This window comes from Anopheles moucheti, chromosome 3, assembly GCF_943734755.1.
Source record: "Anopheles moucheti chromosome 3, idAnoMoucSN_F20_07, whole genome shotgun sequence".
In the NCBI taxonomy this organism is placed as follows: Eukaryota; Metazoa; Arthropoda; class Insecta; order Diptera; family Culicidae; genus Anopheles; species Anopheles moucheti.
This window is the reverse complement of record NC_069141.1, coordinates 17,592,673-17,613,438: the sequence shown is the minus strand read 5'-3', so window position 1 is coordinate 17,613,438 and position 20,766 is coordinate 17,592,673. Positions and strand designations below refer to the sequence as shown.

Here is a 20,766-nt window from a genome sequence, read left to right as displayed (position 1 = left end):
ATCCGATTACGGATGCCGACCCGAACAAATCGACCACCGCAACAGCAACACACCGGGAACACCAAATTCTCGTCAAACCAAATTCTGTGGCAAACCAAATTATTCTATTCGCTCCAATTGTATGTTTTGCTGGCGGAGTTGACAAAGCAAAACGGAGGGGTGTGTGGATGTGGTCCTTTGAAATGGCTAAATGAAATTAGCTTCAATTTGTAATTGAATATATTTCCTATTACGATAAACTTTACGTTTACCAGATGATTTCGGCAATGAGGGTGGCTGCGTCATTCGGATTTTGCGCTCCCGTTTGCTCCCGAGCTCACAATACAGCAGAGCAAGATTAAGAAACGATTGTGGGAAAAGCATCCCTTACCACCGGGGACCGGTCGTCCTTAGCGGTCAGGGGAAGCGAAGGAGAAAGTTATGCTAAATACATATCCCTGGCAAGGAAGGAAGCGCCGGCAGGTTGCCATCCAACACTGTGCCCTGGACGACGATGGAAAAAGCCGAAACGGCAATAGTTTGCTCGCTCTTGCGGTGTTGAAAAGCAAGCTAATGAATGTGAAATTAGTTGATTGTTTCATTAGAAGTGGATCTCTACCCGTTACCGCAGCGAAGCAGGGGATGAAGTGGTCGAACTGTACCCGAAGGAATTTGATATGCAAGATTTAATTTAATGACAACGATAGAATATTATCACCCATGGATAATTGGTTGCTATCGGGAATAGTTTTATGAAGGCATTATTTTTACTGCGAGCATGAAGTCTAAGACGTCCAAGAAACTTCGTGTTAAATGGGAATGTTTTTGGAAGATTGCTTTAAATACTAATTTATGGACGACTTTGAAGACAAATGATATTATATCCGGAAAACAACACATTCCACACGCACTATATTCTCCTCGCTTCACAGATATGTAGAATAGACACAAAGCTAATTGAAATTCTCGTTCCATTCCACGTTAAAACTTCTACTATCCCATTCGACGGAACTGGATAGTAACGAGAGAATTTGAATAGATCAAACACACAGCACTTGGACAGACCACAACCACGCCATACCGCGCGATCGACGAATGACGTGGCCGCGGTTTAATGATCTGATCAATCCGCAACCCACAACAAGTAGGTAAATGCCAAATAAACGGAGAGAAAGCACTGAAAACCCTGGACGGGAGCATAAAGATCACCGTCCAATGATATGGTCGCGACGCGACGCGTAAACAGTGGCGAACGTTGACAGAATACTTAAATCGATACCACTCATCATCATGATCACCATGGCGGGGAATGGGACGATGGGGTTCCAAAGGGGTAGGATTACACTTAAACTTACCCCTTACCCGGTCGGAAATACCCGAAACAAAGCAAAAAAAAAAAAACCAACAGTGAAACCACAATTGAAATGAAGCGAAAATAAAACAAAGAAAGCGTCCCGAAAACCAAAATTCCCCATTGACATCTTGTGTGCGCGCGGCGCAAAACAAATCGGCTGCATACCGAAAAATAAAACAAAGAACCCATAAAACACCACCAAACACTTCATGCTCGGATAAGAGTGTACCAGATTCCACCGAATCCGGTCCCGGGGCCAAAGCCAAAATAAACCAAACCGACACACAACATTTAATGTCCGCCCACGCCATAGGGAAGCCGGGTTCCGTTTATGGGTCGTCTCCGCGCCACTTCGATCGTTTGTTGTGGTGCGTATAAGTGGTGAAAGAAACGCTCGCGGAACGCTCATTCATAAGCTTATAGTATAACAACTAGTAGCATTTTGTTGTCGGGTTTCGGATTTTAGATATCTGTAACATTGGCTTCCGTACGAACCACGGGCGCACACTGGAGCCGTGTGCTGGAGAGCTGCATCGTAAATCAACATCGTTAAAATGTTTCGGCCAACAACAGCTGAACGCGACAAGTGTTATTACACAGTTTCTTTCCCATTTTTTTCTCTGTCAAGTGAAATTAAAGCCTTTCGCTGTACTCACATCTTTACATCTTGTCGCTCACATGTTAACGCTTGATGTGGGCCTGATTATTTTATGACCGGGAATAACCCGGGCCCCGTGGAAATGATCTCTCATTATGTGAGAGTCCGATTTTTCATGCCGTTGCCCTGTTGGCCTCTTTAGTTATTTAAATTTCTAAAATTTGTGTTCTCTAGAAAAAAAAACGTCCACACAAAAAAGTGGAGGTTTGAAAATATTTGCTTACAGAACAAAACAATTAAAAGAACAAGGAAAGCATTCAAAGCGCAGTTTCAATCAACGCACCATATTTACCCACACGTGTATAATGGCCTGTTTTCTTTCTGGTGAATTGAAAATTTGAACAGCACTGAAAAAAAAATAGATGCTCAACCACTTCAGCACATCAAACATTCGTAAAAATCAACCCCCCCTGCGGAGAGTCACACAGACAGACAGACATCAAACAGCACTGTGCGCCTCCATCATCGACAGACAAGCCACCGAAAACGGTCAGGCGCGCCCGTTTTACTAAAGCGTAATGAAAATGTAGCCACTTTTAAGCCGGGCGAAAAAGTGCACTTGCTTATGCATGTCACATATTGGCAATAAAAAAAGTGTTTTTTGTTTCATTCTCTCGCTCTCTCTCTCTCTCTCTCTCTCTGCCGTTGTTTTCTTCCTGTACGTTTATTTCCATTTGTTGCTGGCTCATCTCGGGGACATTCTCTATCACTCCGAAGCGGTTGGAGGGTGTGTGTGTGTGTGTGTGTTGTGGAGGAGTTCCAAACCCCATATCCACCACCACCCTCCACTCCAACCACAACCATCGTCCCGCATCGCGCATTCCCTTTCGCTTAAATCACGCACTGCACACTGCCCCGGTGGTGAAGGCATTTTACAATTTGGTATTTGAAATTCAAATGATTCGAGAAATAAAGCCTAGAAAACCGTTGCCCTTTTGAGGGAACGGGCGGCGATGCGTACCTCCGTACACGCGCTCGTCCGTACGAGAATTCACCGACAGAGGGTGGTGTGTTCTTCTGCCCTTCGATTTGTGACATTTGGTCCTTAGATGGAGTTTTGACACAGGTACCTGGGTCTCCCCCCCATTTCAGGTGTGATGTGAGAAGTCAAGACCCCCGGGGGGGTAACTTTCAGACACGTTACACCCGAGAGGAGCACAAGTCAAGCTAATGTTGTCTATTGTGAAAACACACACATGGCCGCCCAATTTTATTGGGACATCCTTTCCCGCCGTGTGGCCGGTACTCGCTGACACGTTGCGATGTACTCTGCTCTGAAGGAAAGGATCGATTTATTTACAAACACGTTCACCCGATTTCGCACACCAATTTGATGAAATAATTGGTGTTCCGGTGTTGTCCAGTGCATCCGGTTGGAAGATTTATTTTCGGACGAACCACATTCAATGGGCACTAGAGCTGAGTTGCGTCATCTTCTACTGATATATAAAATATATTCTCTATCTTCTATTTACAGTTTAACAATTTATAAAATAAGCACTATTTCAATGTCATTGCTCAGTTTGTCCATCAGAGATGGCACTTATCCTACAGCACAGCTTTTTATTTTTACAGGCTATGGCCACAATGATGCTCCCGTGAGCATGTCAGTGGAACTGATTTTTTTTCCCGTGGAGGTAACCAGAGATGGAGTGGGTGCACCCACACGTTAGGACCTTACCGTGGCGCGGCCCCAAAATCAGGATCGTGAAGCGTTACTTGCGCGTTACCTTCAACGGAGGGAATTAGTATTCCGACTCGGTACGAGCTTTCGGGTGCCCATTTGGATGAATCATGGTTATTCATGAGTTTCCGAGCATTGATGGTTTTGGTTGTACACATACACACACACAGGCACACCGTCGCGTAATTTCCCTACCAAAGAAAAGGGGGACCAACAGCGCGAGGGTGGGTAGGAATCGTTGGGGGGGATGGGGGGTGTGCATGTACGGGAGCAGTCCCGTGTAACAATCCCAGCAACATATTGAAGTTCATACACCGTCCCACGAAAACCCGGGGAGACCGGCAATACCCACCACACACACACAAACACACACGCCCGCCCCTCGTCGATGGCACACCACACCACACAACGTCAATAAAAATGCGTCGATGATTAGTCACGACTGTTAATTTTCATAGCAATCCCCGAAACCGAAACCGAATCCTCCTCGGTACTGTTGTTGGGGGGCGGCGTGGGATATCCGTCTGTATGATGGGATGATTTGATTTTTTTTTTGGTCCTAAAGCCACCACACCTTCCCTATGTGGACATAAAGTTGGGAGCTTGAGAGTCAATTTTAAGAAGTCTAATCTAAATATAGTCCGTGAGCAATAAAAAGTCGAACTTCAAACACATCCTCCCGCCGCTCCTTACCTCCCCTGCTCGCCATGTTGTGGAACTGTCCCACATTCAGGTGCTCGTACTTGGATAGGGATTTGCTGGCAATGTCTAAAGGGAGTAACTTTCATATTTCCTTGCACTACAATTCCTAGCCTAACGCGAGTATTCCACTCGATGGTAATAAAAACGCTCAAATCGCCCTCACATGCATCTCATCGACCCAGCACATATGCAAGCGACAGAAGAGACACACCGTTGGTGGAGCAGGTGAAGGAGGTCAGGCGCGTCGCCAATAGCGCCACAGATAAACGAGGTTTATTGCTAGCCGTTACAGCGCGCAGTTGATTGCGGTCGATAATTTGATTTGCATGTTATTGTTGTGGCTCATCAAATTTAGAATTCACCCGACACTATTTTCCCCCTGCAGACCTGTTGTGTGCCCCGTTTAAACTTTAGCGCACAGGAAGGGAAAGGAAAACGACCGAAAGGTGACGACTCGAGGTAGAAGGTGTAATGCAATTTTGATATCGCGATTGCACCCGCAACCACTAATGATCGGGCGCTCGGGCCATATGTCACCTGTCAGGTTTTCGTTGTTTTTTTTTGTCCTGCAGGGTAATTTTAAGGTCCCCTTGCGCTGTAGGGACCTTCAGGGTCTAAATCGCAAATTGCCGAGACCAAACTAAAAAAAAAAAACGATCTTGCGGTGGTAAATTAGTACACTGTTTATTCGCAGCAATCCTTTCCATTGTGACCGGAGCTATCGGTCACGGGGGTTGCTGTTCTATTGGATGAAAAGAGGTGGCAGAGTGGTAAGGGCATGTTGAATACACCAGAGCATACAAACGCGTAGGAACAGCAGCATGTCCTCTACCTAATTTGCATATAATAATTATTCCAAATTGAAATATTTACATAGAAATCCAATAATTGAATATCCCGCTCATTTACATATTCAGCTCGGTCAGGTCTCGGTGTACGACGGTAAATCGGTCCGTGTGTGATTATATGTGTGCACTGTTATGTGTATATATGTTATTAAATACATACAACACAGCCACAATGTATCCACAAGTGCATCATCACCGCGCGTACAGTATCGCGTTCAGCGAACTGCAGTCCAAATAAATAGCGCATTTGCATTCGCTGCAGGTAATATGCCGGTGGCAAAATACTTCCCACCACCGTTACGCATTATCCTTTTCACGCAGTCGCTCCATATCCTTGCGGAAATAACACACGCACACACTTGTGTGTGTGTGTGTCGAAATGTATTCTCTTGTTGCTGTATGTTTGATATTAGTATACACGATCATCCCCCCTTTTTTTGAAGGCGGATGTGTAATATTATCCGGTACCAAATTTTTCGCTTCATTTACTTTTACTAACCGTAACAACTTTGGGGAGATTATTATTATCCTTTCCCTTTTTGTGTGTAATTTTAACGGGATCATTCAGCCCTACTGGGTGTCGATCGTACTGCCACACGGTATACGATCTTCCCCTCGAGGTATCTGTCCCACACTCCCCGAGGATGCTTGCAAAGGCAAAAGGGCAACGATAATGGCGACGTTCGGACGATCATCACAAGTGAGAGTGATCGTGAAGAAAGTCATCCGATTTGCGTGCCTTATTATTGTTATTAAAAGTTTATTGGTGCTTCTTTGCACCATGGCCACCGTATCGCTATCAAACGTGTAATACAGTGCGTGACAATTTTTATCGCGATGCGAAAGAGTAATAAAAAAATACATATTTTGAGGATTTTAAAACAAACTATTTAGGACAAATGTTGGAAAAAATGTCGAATTAATTCTTCAATTTCGGTGGGCAAAATTAAGCAAAATCCACACAAAACTTCAGCAGCGCACTGTGCCGCGATACGGGAAAGGGAACCCATAAAACTAATTGCGGACAAGTGGTGTGCAAGCATACGTTTACATGCACCACAAATACGGGGTGTCGTTCCCGTTACGTGACATCAATCTTGTGCCGGACAGCGCGACAGAGGCTCGCTACTTCGTTCCTATTCGACACCGATGTGTCCACAATCCGCCACACATACGTACACACGCCACATTGAAGCCAATGGTTTTACATACAATAGTAATCAACATAATCATCCCTTATTATTTTAGGCCACTTGCACAACAATCCAACCCCTCCCCACCATGCACAATGGCCCTCTCCAGGGCTACCGTACAAATACCGTTCCTTTCCCGGGCGTAATGGTCTGGCGCCGGCGAATTGCGAACGCCCCGGTTTATGTGTGTTGTATGTCGCACGCGCACGGTTCCCAAAGGCCTGTGGTGACTGCAAGTGCAGCCAGCTTGCAGCGGTGACGTACTCATGTGCCCTTCCAAAATTGGTCACCATTTTACAGCCCAATAATGACATGATGTTTCAATTCGCTCACCGTTTGAGGACACGGGAACGGGAAGGTGAATATCGGGGAGTTAGTTTGCAAAACGCAACCACGCACACACACACATGCGTTCAACAATCCACCACCAACACGGAGTACCTGTTCGGATAGGGAACGGCTTTGCTATTTTCGAAAAAGGACATTTCATCGCAAACATCACTCGTGGTAGGCAATGAGTTCACATCACTCCCCCTCTTCCTTCTCCTCTTCTACTCTCATTGTGCAAAAAAAAGGGTTTCCCGGGGGAAAAAGCACGCCCCGTTTCTGTGCGCGCTACGCGCGGAATCACTTGCATTAAAATTACAATAACTTGTGATTGGGTAAATTAAACTCTCGTCTTCATCAGCGCCGTATACGCTGGTGTTGCGCGGGTCTCATCACGGGAATGGTAATTTTCCGATGCTTCGATGTTGCATTTTCCGCGCTTTCCCGGCCGAAAAGATTTAATTTTTGGGCGACCATAAATTTCGCTGCATTGTTTGCGGTGGCGTGGCGGGACGCGCACAGCCGTTGGATGATTTCCCTTTGCGTCGAGAACTTCCGTAAAGCACACGCATGCATTTGCATGCCGGCGTGCAATCGTTGCGCCGTATTGTGCACGATGACGACGGTGGTGGGCCACCGGGTGCAATTCATGGCTGGTTCGGGTGCATTGTTGGAACGTCACCAATTCCAGCGGGGATGGTTGGAAAGGAAGCCCGAAAAGGAGGGGGTTTGAATGCAAACTCTACATGTACACACGTGCGTGCATTCGTTTCCGCCGAAACAGTTCGGTTTGGACAAAACTCACGATAATGCCGCGTTTTTTTGTGTCTTTTCGGGTTGCCACCCATTCGATTGGAGTTCACAGGCAGTTTGCCGAGATTCTTTGTCAATCTAATGGATGTTACATTTTGCAGATAAATAATTAAACTCAAAGCATTCACTCAACGATTTCCAAAGGCCTCCCACGAATTGCCAAAGGTTTTAAAAGATGTTTCCAAATAGTTTCGTTTTAGCTGCAAGGTCACATAACGCAAGACAGAAGGCACAGAAAATGCAATGAATGCACCGACAATTTGACGTCCATACAGCCATGCCCATGCCACGGATGGTTCGCACAGCATGGCTCTTGTATCGAAGCTCACCGGCGATTAGTCGCTTCGTGCCGAGCGCTATAAAACCATCCCGAATCGTACGGAAACACCACCAAAAAAAGGGAGAATATTGAAAGCACAATGCACACGACGATCTGTTCGTCTCTTGCTGTGTTGAGCATGGTTTTTGTGCGGATCATCTGTTCCGATCGACATGCATTCCCTGTGCTTCCATTTACGATCGTCTTCTGCTTGTCCGAAAACAAGCGCTTCCCGCACGGTGTGCATATTTTCAAAGCGAATTGAGAAAAAAAAAACAACACCGTAACATGTATTTCAGTTGCGCAACTGGTGACTCAATTCGATAGCGCCACAAATTCTACGCCCAAGCCGCCGCATATGGGTGTCTTTTTGACGTTGCAATTTCATTATTATTATTATTAACAACGCAACATTTATATGAAAAATAAAAATTAGAACCTAACAAGCAAACGCAAACGGAATGGGATGTGTTTGGCGCCGTTTAAAGATGCTCGTTGTTGCCACGGACCGTATATTGCATCGCGCCTTCCAAGCATTCGATTCTCGATTGGAATGTGATACGCTGTTAATCGATTCGTCGAAGTAATCTGACTACAACGGCAAAGGCTTCTGTGTTGTGTCTGCGTGTGCTACGTGAATATGCTACCGTAAGAGGGTTTGGTATGGCCTTAGAAGGCGTTGGAAGTGAATTATTCAAATTATGTTAAATTTATGCTTCGAGCCGTTGGTCCACCAGTTCGACGAAGAGTGGAAAAACCCCCCTTGCACAGGATTCCACGTTTCGGTGCGAATATGTAAAATGAGATGCAGTGATTGTAAACGAATGGCTGTATCGATTCAATGATGTTGTGTGGACGAGAATTGGAGTCTGATGAATCGAGCACAGCATGAATTGATTTATTGCTACTATCTGTTTGCACTGATTATCTGCTTATGAGTAACCTCAAGTCAAAGATACCCAACAAACAGACACATGGTGAGTACTAAATAGGCATAGAGGAATTTCTTGAAGCTCAGGAATATCTCAGGTCTTAGGAATATGTCAGGTCTAAGGCATATCTGGCAAAAAAAAAATGCCAAACAATACACCAACGACAATCGAAATATATCCACCAAAGAATAGATATTCGTAATGTCCAAGTGGGTTTTTCTCAATCCTTGAAGTAACATTGGTACTCTGCCGCATCTTCAGTTTTCTTTCTACTATTTATTATTTGCATGGATATGTTTCAGCCACCAAGTAAGAATAACATATCAAACACCAAAAACATGACATTCTAAAGACAACAATAAATCAACTCAGAAAAAAAAAACATGGAATTTCGAACCAAACCCCTCAGAAAGCGTCTCATGTCATTGTCAACATGAGAACAAATAAGTGATATTGCACAGGGGGAAAAAAACAGCAGCATGTTTAAAATTTGTCTTTCATCCCTGCCTCAAACCAAACACTTCAACAAGAATGTCGTACAATTTCCACCATAATGAGCGGGATTAATTATTTCACTACACACACACACACTCTCTCTCATAAGAACAGCATAACGACAGAGGTCTAACTCCCGCCACGAAACAGTGAATGTTTATCCTTTCAATTTAAAATCAAGCTATAATAAGGAACACTTCTTCCCCTGTGGGCTTCACCGCTCCGTAAACGAAAGGTTCGTTTCCCTTTCGCCCGGTAAATCTCCGAAATCATCACATACAGCAAGGAAATTCTCACACTTCCTCTGCATCGCTTTATTGTCTCCGGCGTGTCGACGGCGAAAGACGCACACGGCTGAGGCGCTGGGTCGTCTCGTGCACTATTTCTCCGTCCGGGAACATTTTGAATATTAAATGGCTTCATTTGCGAACCTCGCACAAATTTGGCTCATATGCATACATAATTACTCTTCATTGCCGAGAACAAGCGAGAACACACCAGGATGCCTTCTGTCAGAGACGGAACGGCACATCAACCCTGCTAACACTGCCTTAACTGGAACACAGACAACACCCGTACGTACGGCCCCACATTCACTAGCGATGGCGTTTTATGCTGCGCAAATGAACCAACAAATTTCCTCACAGCTGCCACTAAATACTTCCTTCTGTCCTACACCAACCCTCATTCTCCTTCGGTCACACCACCTCGCAAGTAACAAGATAGCATTTTCCCTAAGCACTGCACACGAACGGTACACGACCGAAGAACATTCGGAAAACGGGTTGTGTATTTTCATTAAGATATGGAACAAATTCTTGCCGGAACCGTCGGCCTTCTTCGCAAGAATGTACAAGACCACATACACACAGTTGGCGCAATAATAATTATTGATTCAGTTAGTCAAATAAATAATACCCCCTTCAAGCGTGATCTTGCACCACAGCAATCTTTCAAAGCGTTCTGCTTCCAGTTTCGTCCATCCAACGTCCTTTAATTTCCAGCTCGATGCAGCTCGGACTGGTGACAAAATTATGGTAAGTAACCCCTTCGCCGAAGCATTAAGCATGTGTACCTCTAAACGCTGGCTATAAAATTAGGCACATCGGGCAGGTACCCCGGGATGATAAGCTTACGGTCGAAGAGATGAGAGCAGCTGCAAGTGGCGTTTATTTATTCAATGTTCATTTGTAACGTTGGTTGCTAAAAATGAAACGAATAATATACCCCTCCGGATGTATCGCTTACGGGCACGGAACTAAGTACCGATACACACACACACACATACTGAAATGGCAGTTAATCGACTCGCAGGCAATCGTTAGTTCTGCTTCAACGTGTGTCTAACGAACGTAAAACTGTTTGGCAACATTGTTGCTAAGATAATTTTATCCCAACCCGTACCGAAACGGGACAGAGGTTGTTGCTTCACTACAGCGTGAACTATTCACCTGCACACCGGAGTCCGGGAAGTTATTTTTGGCCTCAACGGAATCGCTTTGTCCGAAAATTATGTCGCCAATCAACACAAAAACCTCACCAGAAACGAACGGTGGAAGAACTTTTTCCAGCCAATTCAATTAATTATTCAACTATCACCTCGTGGGTATATATTCTCGAGGTGTACTATAATTAGAACCTGGTACAAGAAAAGCTCTGAGAATAGATAGGCATTCATATCAATGTAGTACCCACTTGCAGCAGCAGCAGCAGATGATTCAGTAGAAGGGAGAATAAGTGAAGTCGTCGTTTATTTTCAGTACGCATCAATCAGCTTCTAAATTTGAGCAAATGCTAGGTCTAAATATATTTTCTACACTGTACACTACGGCAAACCAGAATAATAAATCATAAAGAAAAACATACCACATTGTCGCTCCGTGTTTTTTGTTTTTACAATTCAAGCCTTTGGGATAAATGTGGCGTAAACGTACCTGCAATCGAAAATAGAAAACAATTAGTTGTATTTGTTAATAAGCACAAGAAACTAATTTAAGGTTTGAAAGTCAACTCAAAATTTCTTTCTTCGTTTCTTCAAGTTGAAATGAACAACGTCGAACCCTCCTCCCTTCTTTCTGCACCTTTCGCGGGATAAAGAGAAGAACCTTTGCAATACGAAACAGGCTTTCCTCCCACACGAGACACGCAATCACGCTTGGAAAGCGAACTCCGCAAGGAATGTTACGCTTCCGCGTGTAATAATTGACCACTTGTTGTAAGCAAACGTTCTTGGGACGTCCGCACCACGGCATATACGTGCAGACGGTTTTTCGAAGAAACTAACCACACCGCACTCCACGCCAGCAATGGGAGTCTAAACATCCTTGCCCACCTTCCCAAAATGCGGCGAATGGTGTGTGCGTACGAAGGTCCTTTTGACATGAGCAGTTTTCACGCGAAAAGCCAGCGCCTTGGACGCATGTTGTTGTTTCGGGCGTTTCAGGGGAACGTTCGCGCCCAGGAGCAGCTACATCAACTAGGCGGCTTAAATGAGCGCCCAGCACCCTCGAAACCCTCAATTGTGGCACGGGCAGGCAGGCAGTGTGTTTGTGTGGTGCCTGACTAGCGTCAATTGATATGCAAATGCTTAGTTCCGTAATTTATGTACTCACACCAGCCAGCCAGCCAGCCGGCCGGTCAGTCGACAGTTTGGGACTGTAAAAGCGACGATTTGGAGCGACGCAGGTATGGACACGGAGACCGGGAGAGATCGAATCATTTCATGCGGTTGCCGAGCTGGCCTTCTGTGCAACAGGGAACCAGGCATCCAGTGGAGGAACCCGAAAAAGGATTTAAACGCATACAATTCGCTCGAAGTCGTCACCCTCGTTACGTTAGTGTTGTTTTATTTTCTACCGGCTATTGAAATCTCTTTTACACAAAAAAGAAAAAAACACACATAAAGGTGTCTGGGTGTGTATGGTTTTTTTTTCTTTCATTCCACTTCTCCAGCATGTGAGCGTGTCATTCCGTGTGTGACTGCGCATTAATGAGGATATAGGCATTGGTATAGATGCAGCGGCATTATATGCGGTGTAAGATGGGATATCTATTCAAAGAGCAGGCAGCTACAGTTGGGCAGCACCCGAACAGATGGGAATCACTGATTTATCGGCAGTTCGATCGACGGTTGCATGCCAGCATAAAACGGCGATCAGATACGCTAGTGACAGGCGCACACCTTTGCATTCTGCACCTTGGTAAAGCGTCGACAAAATTCGTTAACCTACTGAATTATGATTAAATTAACCTGGACTAGAGCTACCAGACGAGTCATATTGATTGAGCTGGTAGGGCTGGCTTTCTGATTGCATTATTTTTTTACAATTCTATTTCATTTAAAGTTGAATTTATACATATGTATTTCATAATCAGATAAAAGAAAACATTTTAATTGTTATTCAAGGAACCTTCAAAAGTATCTCCTACAAATCCAAGTAGACATTTTCTTGAAGTAGTAGAATTTCAAAATAATCATAAATGTTATGTATTTTTTTAAGCTAACAATAAAAAGGATGCGATTTATAAAAAAAAATGTTTATCCCAGTACTATGCATTAAAAAGAAACATTCATTCAAGTTTACATCTTCTCATTAACTTGCAATTCTCCCGTCGGATAGACAGGTTTAAAATGATAAACGCTTGATATTGGGTGGCTTAAGGGTTGCTTGAGGAGACGCGAGCTGTACGAATTGAAACAGCCGGGATAAACAAGCTCCCCCACTTACATCCCCACACGCACACACACACACACACACACGCGCGCTTGCGTACGCACGCAACCACTGCGAAGTTTTGGCGCGTAAATCGCACGGAAAATGCAAAAATGTTTTGCGCCTGTGTTGAGCGCGAACCGGTGGGCGGAGCTAAATGCAACATGGGAGTACAATTTTCTTTCTCACCCTCTCCGTTTGTGTGAATGTGTGTGTTTTTTTTTATTGTTTTCGTTTTTTTTTGCGCACAATGGGCACGCCCCATTCCAACCGATCATCGAGCGAAATGTGGATTTTATTTTGGTTTTAGAGTAATTGAGGAATTGATATTTAGTTGCATTCATTGGGCGATCGAATATCTTATTTAATGCATTTGATTGTTCCGTTGAAGTACTGCATATGGATTGAATAAAATATTTTGATTCTACCTAACTGTTGTATGAAAATTTATGGATTATAGTAGTATGCAACTGCAATTTCTACATAAAATAATTTATAAAACATTATCCCGTCAGCAAAACGATATCATGGAAGCATCAAGGAAGAAATGAAGTTTAGAGGATCCTTTCGTCAGCAGTACAGGCAACACATTCCGAATCTTCTTTATTCGTGCCGATATTTGGTTGATGAAGAGGCCAGAAAAAAGGTAAAACATCACGCAACGGATAAATGAAATAATGTGTCTACCTTTTCATCCACTGTTTTCAACCCAATTATGATTACCTTCCCTCCGGTTGCTTATTTCCCCCCGTTACACCATTCAAGGTGCGTCAACAAGCGGACCAGGCCTAGCGAGAGAGATGGTCAGCCGAATTGGAAGGGAAGTTGTGGAAATGTCTTTTCAATGTCGAACGAATAAAACAATTCCCGTGGTCCGAACCACCGCCGAGATTAAGCGGAATGGCACAATAAAGCAAGGGGTCAACGCTTAAAAGCATGACTGACCCTGAAGCCACGACGACAGACGCCGCAATTGTTCCGGTAAAGCAAGCCAGGCCAGCATAGCAAGCAAGCAAGCCCATCCACCCGGCAGCACCATGTCGTGAAATTGTCATTTCGTAAATTAAATTTTGATATATTGCAAAAATTATTAAAAATTGCACCCAAAAAACCCCAAAGAGTTCACATGCGCCGTCGTGTACATATGCCGGGGGGAACTGGGGAGGATCACATTTATCTTCCCACAGTCTCACACAAGCGAGACGGTGGTCAAGAATCGTGAAGCACACGTTTATCGTTCTGCAGCTTCTTTTTCATCACCAAGGTTAGTGTGGAGCGTCGTTTCTTCTGTAATCATCTTCAAGCCGTTGATTCTTTGTACGGCTCTAAATGGGGGCTTTTGAGGCAGCACACAACCGGAACAACCAAAGCAAATGAATCAATTGAAGGTCTTACTTCGCTATCAATAAGAGATGAATGGTTGCAGGGAAAGGCCGTAAGACAGCATAAACGTTCACCCTTTCTCCAGGTTGATCGGACTCACTGCATGAAGATGCACAAGAACAACAGAAAAGAAAGAAAGAGAAGAAAGAAAAAAAACCGATTGCACGCGTGCACTTCTTTCATTCCACTAACTGGTGCGTCACACCAATTTTTGATTCATTTCTTGCCGTTTTTTAGTTCTTCCGCAAGACACATGCATCATACCGAGCGGTTTCGGCAAAGAATCACGATCGCAACAAGATCAACAACAACAGCAACAGTGTTCGGTGCACCTCGGTTGGGGGCTTTTCGGTTGATAGTGAAATCACTGGCGCATGTTTCACCAGGACCATTCTTTGTAATCCTTTCTCGCGGTTTACTGCATTCCCTCCCCCCGGGTGGAAAATTGTGCCGCGATGGAGGATCCGCGTTTCATGCAAATCCCTAATTTGGGAGACACCGAACGGGTGGGGGTGCACTGGTGCAAGCGTAACGGACGAAGAGTCAGAGACGGGGTGGGTGGGTGTTTGGTGGTGAAGGTGAAGGAAAGATAAAATAACATTAAATTTAATTTATTACAGCTTTAAGTAACCGACGAGAGCCGAGAGACGCGCGAACACAGCTGGACAATGCAAAACTCGGGTTCCCCCGCTTTTACGGCCGAGGTTTACGGCGGCCATGATGAAGATGCAACACATACGCACACACACACACACAGAGACAGGCTGTCCGCTCCATAAATAACGCTAGACCGCGATAAACTCCACTTTTCCTTTCCCGCTCCGCTTATTAGCACAGTGAGACGTACCGCCGTATACGCACCCGAAGGATGATCTATTAATGCACTAAATGCTGAATGATGAATGCAACCGTGGCGAAAATAAATAAATTATTTTCCTCACCCTTCATCCCCCAAAATGCACCACCCTTCCCACTTCCCACTAGATTTCTCGCTTTCACCAGCAAAGAAGAAATATTCTTTTACGACCCGATCGCACCCCGATCGTTCCTCGGGAAAAGCGCAGGCCCCCGAGATGGTGGATTGTAAGAAAATATAAACATTCTAACCATTCTGGCAAAAATCAACAAAAACGGGGTTGTTGGGTGTGTGTGTACAAAACCTCGGGGAAGGGGTTCAATTATCAAGGGCCGAGTTAAGGCGAAGATATAAATAATAACAATAAATGGGTGCTACAATTTTCCCGGCGCTCGAACGCTTTGGAAAGCGGATCGCGACCTATGGCTGAAGTAACGCAGCTGGTGGATGCGTAAATCAATCCCATCTCGCTCGCGTTCCAAATTAAGCGCGCACACACTCACACTTGTGCTTGTGGTCCCGGTGAAGGGGGACGCAACGAAACGGGACGCTGCAACTGCAACTGCAACTGCATCACCTAATAACCCGGCTGCTGCGTTTGCGATCAGTAATCGATACTTTGACGATGTTTAACGTATTGGCACACAGCTTTCGTTTTTTTTTTTGTTTAATTTTTATCCTTCAGCATGGCCAGTGGAGCTATAGGGTAATGTGAAGAGCGTCCACTTTGCGCTAACAAGACGCGCCCATCGTCCTTTCTTTCACCGGTAGAGGAGGTCGCCCCCGGACGCACCAGGGAAGTACATAAAATTTTATTGCTATCATAATATTTTTGTAAATATGACCCAGGGAAGGGCGAAGTGGGGCCACAGAGGCCACGCGAAACTGACGATGGGTTTACTACTTTCGAGCTCCGTGGCTGTCCACTGGGCGGGACGATTCGGTGTCCAGTTGGCCACCACCACCACCAAACCGCGCACATTCTTGCCATGCGGCCCCCGGCGGAAAGATTCCTTTTCGAAACGGCGGCGCACAATTTATGACGTTGCGGAAAGTGTAAATTGCGAAAAGATTTGTTCGCCGTTGTGTGTGTGTGCGAGAGTTTATTTTTTGTTCTTTCACATTGCTCCATCGCTGCCCTGTTGTTCTGCTGCTGCTGTCCTGCTGTTTATTGCAAGCTTTGTGTGTAAAACTTCAGACACGGTGTGCTGCTTTTCTACCACTTGCACCAATAAACACCAAAGCATCCCACCCGAGAGAGTGTGTGTTCCTCCCCACAAAGCAAACCGTTGCCATAAGCGAGACATTTACCCAAACGCTCACATCCCGGGGCAAGTAAATTAATACTTGTTCAATGCGCGCTTAGGGAGTTTTTGCTGTCTTTTGGCATATATTTTTATGAAGTGTAGTTATGTTTTTGCATCGATTTTTTGCCCCAACCCCCCTTTCCTGCATTAGCGGGCATTGATGACTTTAAAAAAAAGGAAGCAAGGAACTTGGGAGCGGAACAAACAGAGAAGCAAAACCCAACTCGGCAAAACAGCCGCACAAAAAACGGAGCCGTTTGCCATTTTATCTTACACAATTTTTATCTGCCACCGCAGAGTCCGCAACATGACACTCGGATCGCCCGGTTTTGTTTTGTTTTGTTTTTTCTTGTGTTGTCCTTCCTTCGCCCAATGCCTCTCGCCGGGGTGTTGGTTTTAGAAAGACGCTCACCACAACGCAGCGGTGGTGGTGGTGCGAGCAACGTTTTTATGTTAATATAGGATAATAAATTCCGGTAGCCAGTAGTATTCTTTACACCACCACCGAACACAGCGCGCTACGGAATGCAGAGATTGTATGTTTTTTTTTTTGTTTGAACCACCTCCTTTTCTTAATGCTTAGTTTTATTTGCACTTTTTCACAGCGCACTGGTTATGCAGCAAAATGTTTGTGTTTTATGTTAGATTTCACTGAGAGTCCCATCCATTTTGGGCAGAAGGATATCGATGGGCAAGATAATAGAAACATTTTATAGGTGACACCTTGTGTGTGTGCGAGAGATGTTGCTTTAATCGTAAAATCATAAATTGTAAAAAGTGTCCTATTGACGTTTCATCAACATTAAACATTTGGCCAAAATCATACCTTTCAAGATGGCATGTTATACATTTATTTAGAATAAACACATCGACTAACAACCAAAAAGGTCTATTTTGGATCTGCTATGTTATGCAGATAATTCTTCCAAAGAATGAACGATGAATGAATTAATGAATTTGTCCTTTGCTCCATTTGTCTTGGAGACTTTTCTCCGAGACTTTTTTTCCTGAGATTTCGATGAAAAGCGATGAAAAGTCAATATATAAAAAATTGGCTTCCCGTTATGAAATGCATGCGTGTATGAAGTAGCTCAATTTTAGCTATCGTTCTGCCGTTATTTGTTCATGAACACACGTCATTTCAAGTTGTGTCGTGAAATTGTTATTTATTTTATTATTTTATTTATTATATTATTTTTTCGATGGCAGGATACCATCCTGCGGAATGCCAATGGTACCATCGCTGTGAGGATGATGATGATGGCAATGGCGGCTTTTCTGGTTAATAATAAGAAAACAAACTTACTTCATCACTCACTATGTTTTAAATAAAATAAAAACACCCACAAACCATCGTGTAAACAAAGAAATATAAAGCTACAATGAGCGCATAAATGTCTCGGAGAAAAAATGCTACAATGAGCTACAATGAGCGCATAAATGTCTCGAAGAAAAAATTTTGCAGGATTGAGCTACTTTTAAAAGTCTCGGAAAAAAAGTCTTGGAAAAGAAAAGAACATCGAGAAATATTGAATAATTCAGAATTATATTTTACTTTCAAAGAAGTTCTTTGCAAAATTCCGAAATCTAAAGTCTCGTAAAGAACATCGCAAATTCTTCAGGACCAATTCAATTCGTGCTATATTCACGCGATAGTTGCTCATTTTTTGACAGATACTGCTTAATATCTAATATACCAATCGGAAGTCACTATAAACCTCTGTAGCACGTTTGGCTACGCAACAATTACTTCAAGAGTGGACATCAATTTTGTCATAACATTCCACCATAGTACAGAGCTTTATTACATTCCTCTGGGATTATGTGGGCACACGGTACCGGATAGTTTACCTTCTTCGTTTGGTGATTCCGCCGAGCGAGGGCGCCAGCTCCGTTAGCTGCGGGTCGGTTTGCATCGGTGACACACCGGCCGCAACGGCAGCGGCCGCCGCCGCCGCAGCAGCCGCCGCCGCCGCCTGATGATTGTGGGTGACCGCGGCCACACCGGCCGCCGCACTGGCGGCACTCGGCAGGGGCGGTGGCGGCGGCGGTGGCATATGGTGTGGCGAGGCGTAATGGTGACCGAGCAGCGTCGAGGGGCCAGGTACATTGTTGAACGAGGTGATGGTTGAAGGCGGCGTCGGTGAACCACCGTGGTGGTAGGCCGGGTACGGATGGTGATGGTGCGGTCCGGCCAGGTACGCGTTGCCCGGTGTCGCGTAATGTGGCGGACCTTGCGATCCACCCTGCGCGTACGCGTACATCGTGCTTACGTCATATGGTTCCAGTTTGCAAAACGTTTGGGTCTAGGTTGCGTCCACAAAGTCCGCCCACGCAGCAACGTTCGAGTTCGAGACCCTGGGTATGCGTGGTTTGTCTTTTTTCCAATTTTCAAATGATGAGGAAGCGGAAGAGGGTGATAAAAAGGGGGGAAACGAAAGAACAGTTTCCGCTTTTGATATAAATCCACCCTTAATTCTCTCTCCCTCTCGATCGCACAGTGAGGTTCTCTACAACAGCGGGAAACTAGATGCACTTCCGCAGCCACCGTCCGGAGGTGTGCGTACGCGCGTATGCATGTGAAGGTGTATGCAAATGCACAATAATCTCGGAAGCTCCCCCCGCCCGTTCCGTTGCTTCTGCTTCCGATTCCCGCGCCCACTTACACAGCTCCAATCCGATACATCCGCCGATAATTGATCTGCTTAACCCGCCGTATTTCCTCACACAAACGCTTGTTAGTTGCACAGTTGCCGGTGGTTATTTATTTATTTTTTTTGCATTAATCTTTCATCTCCAACATCCACATGTTGCTATCCATCCGAAAAAAAAAATAGGACTACAATTTAGCACTGCTTAACGTAATCGCACCCCTAACCGGGCGGGGATGCAATTTGCAGCGAATGCATTCAGCTGCACCCGGTGGTGCATTGCATATGCGTCGTCAACTGTGTGAAAGCCGATACGTCGTAGTACACCGATTTTATTATTTCATACACTTCATTTACTCAACAAACAAAACAAAACAAACAACACTGTCACACACACACACACGCGCACACTGTCACACGCACCGTTATTTGACTCTTTTTATTTTTATTCTTTTGCCTCGCTTCCGATGCAAACACCAACTGCACTAGGCAAGGGTACACTCACTCAAACCAAAAAGGGTACGGCCGACGGGGAATTGCCGATGCTTTTGCAGGATTGCACTTGGGCTTTTCCTTTTCCTTTTTTGGTCGTTGTTAAATTCCACTTTTCACAAACACTTGTGCACTGTGCATCGGGGGGGGTTCGGATATTATTATGATACCACCATTCATTAAAAAACGCCACACTACTGCGTCAATCTGAATTGGATTAAAACAATACAATGAGCCACCAAATAAAAATGAGTGTTTTTCTGCTGCCGAGCGACACTTTTCACACTTGATCATTCGCGCAACTGCGCGGAAAGAGGTTGAAAATCACACACCGCACATTTTGATATTTGCTGCGCCTCATTACGGGACGAGTCGCTTCTACACGCTTCCTGTGTCATTTATCGTTCGGGGGGTTTTTGTTTTTCTCTATTCACGCCGCCTTCAAAACGGTGCACAGCGATCGCGTCCGAATGCATAAAACAGAACAACCATTGACGGGGGAGGGTGTGTGTGGTAGTGGCCCACGTGTACCCCCTCACCCTATACCCGGCAACATGCTCCGATATGTTGACCTTTTCGAGCACGCTCTCGAATTCTCGGTATGTAAACGCGCGAGGTTAATAAGCGAGGTTCGCCGAGTGATCTAATTTGGAGTGATCACTATCGGATCGTGCCGTGGGGGGGGTTGGATTGGAGGGAGGCACCGGGAAAATGGGGTTACTAGCGATGTCCAACAGTGGTTTTGCTTTCCGTTTGTTGGCATTCGATGGAACAAATATAGAGCTACGCTTTATGGTGCGTAGTTTAATATTTTAAAACAACCCACTTTGCCACTGATAACGAGAAGCTTCACTTGCTTCGGAGAACCGCAACACACACACACACATATTTCGCTCGCAAGCAAAACGTTGCATTTGGAATTGTTTTTTTTTTTTTGTTTCTGCCACCACCAATTCCAAACAACGAACCCAAAACCGTTTTCCATCGCACAGCAACACAACACAACACACAACACTCGAAGGCCAGAAAGGTTCCCCGCGGGCAGAATTGGGGGGTGGGA

At 44.9% G+C, this 20,766-nt stretch overlaps 1 protein-coding gene across 3 annotated transcripts in view; it reads right to left on the bottom strand.

The window, feature by feature from the left end:
• The window catches only part of LOC128306026 (aryl hydrocarbon receptor nuclear translocator homolog), a 192,728-nt gene that overhangs the window by 125,592 nt on the left and 46,370 nt on the right, over nucleotides 1–20,766 (bottom strand). Inside the window, exon 3 of one of the 3 annotated variants that reach the window (XM_053043708.1) lies at nucleotides 11,171–11,238. In XM_053043708.1, the coding sequence (XP_052899668.1) occupies nucleotides 11,171–11,175 (5 nt within the window). In that variant the 5' untranslated portion in view covers nucleotides 11,176–11,238. Of the gene's footprint in view, nucleotides 1–11,170; nucleotides 11,239–18,414; nucleotides 18,875–20,766 lie in introns of those variants that run through there. The other 2 variants (XM_053043706.1, XM_053043707.1) reach the window with 2 other exon arrangements.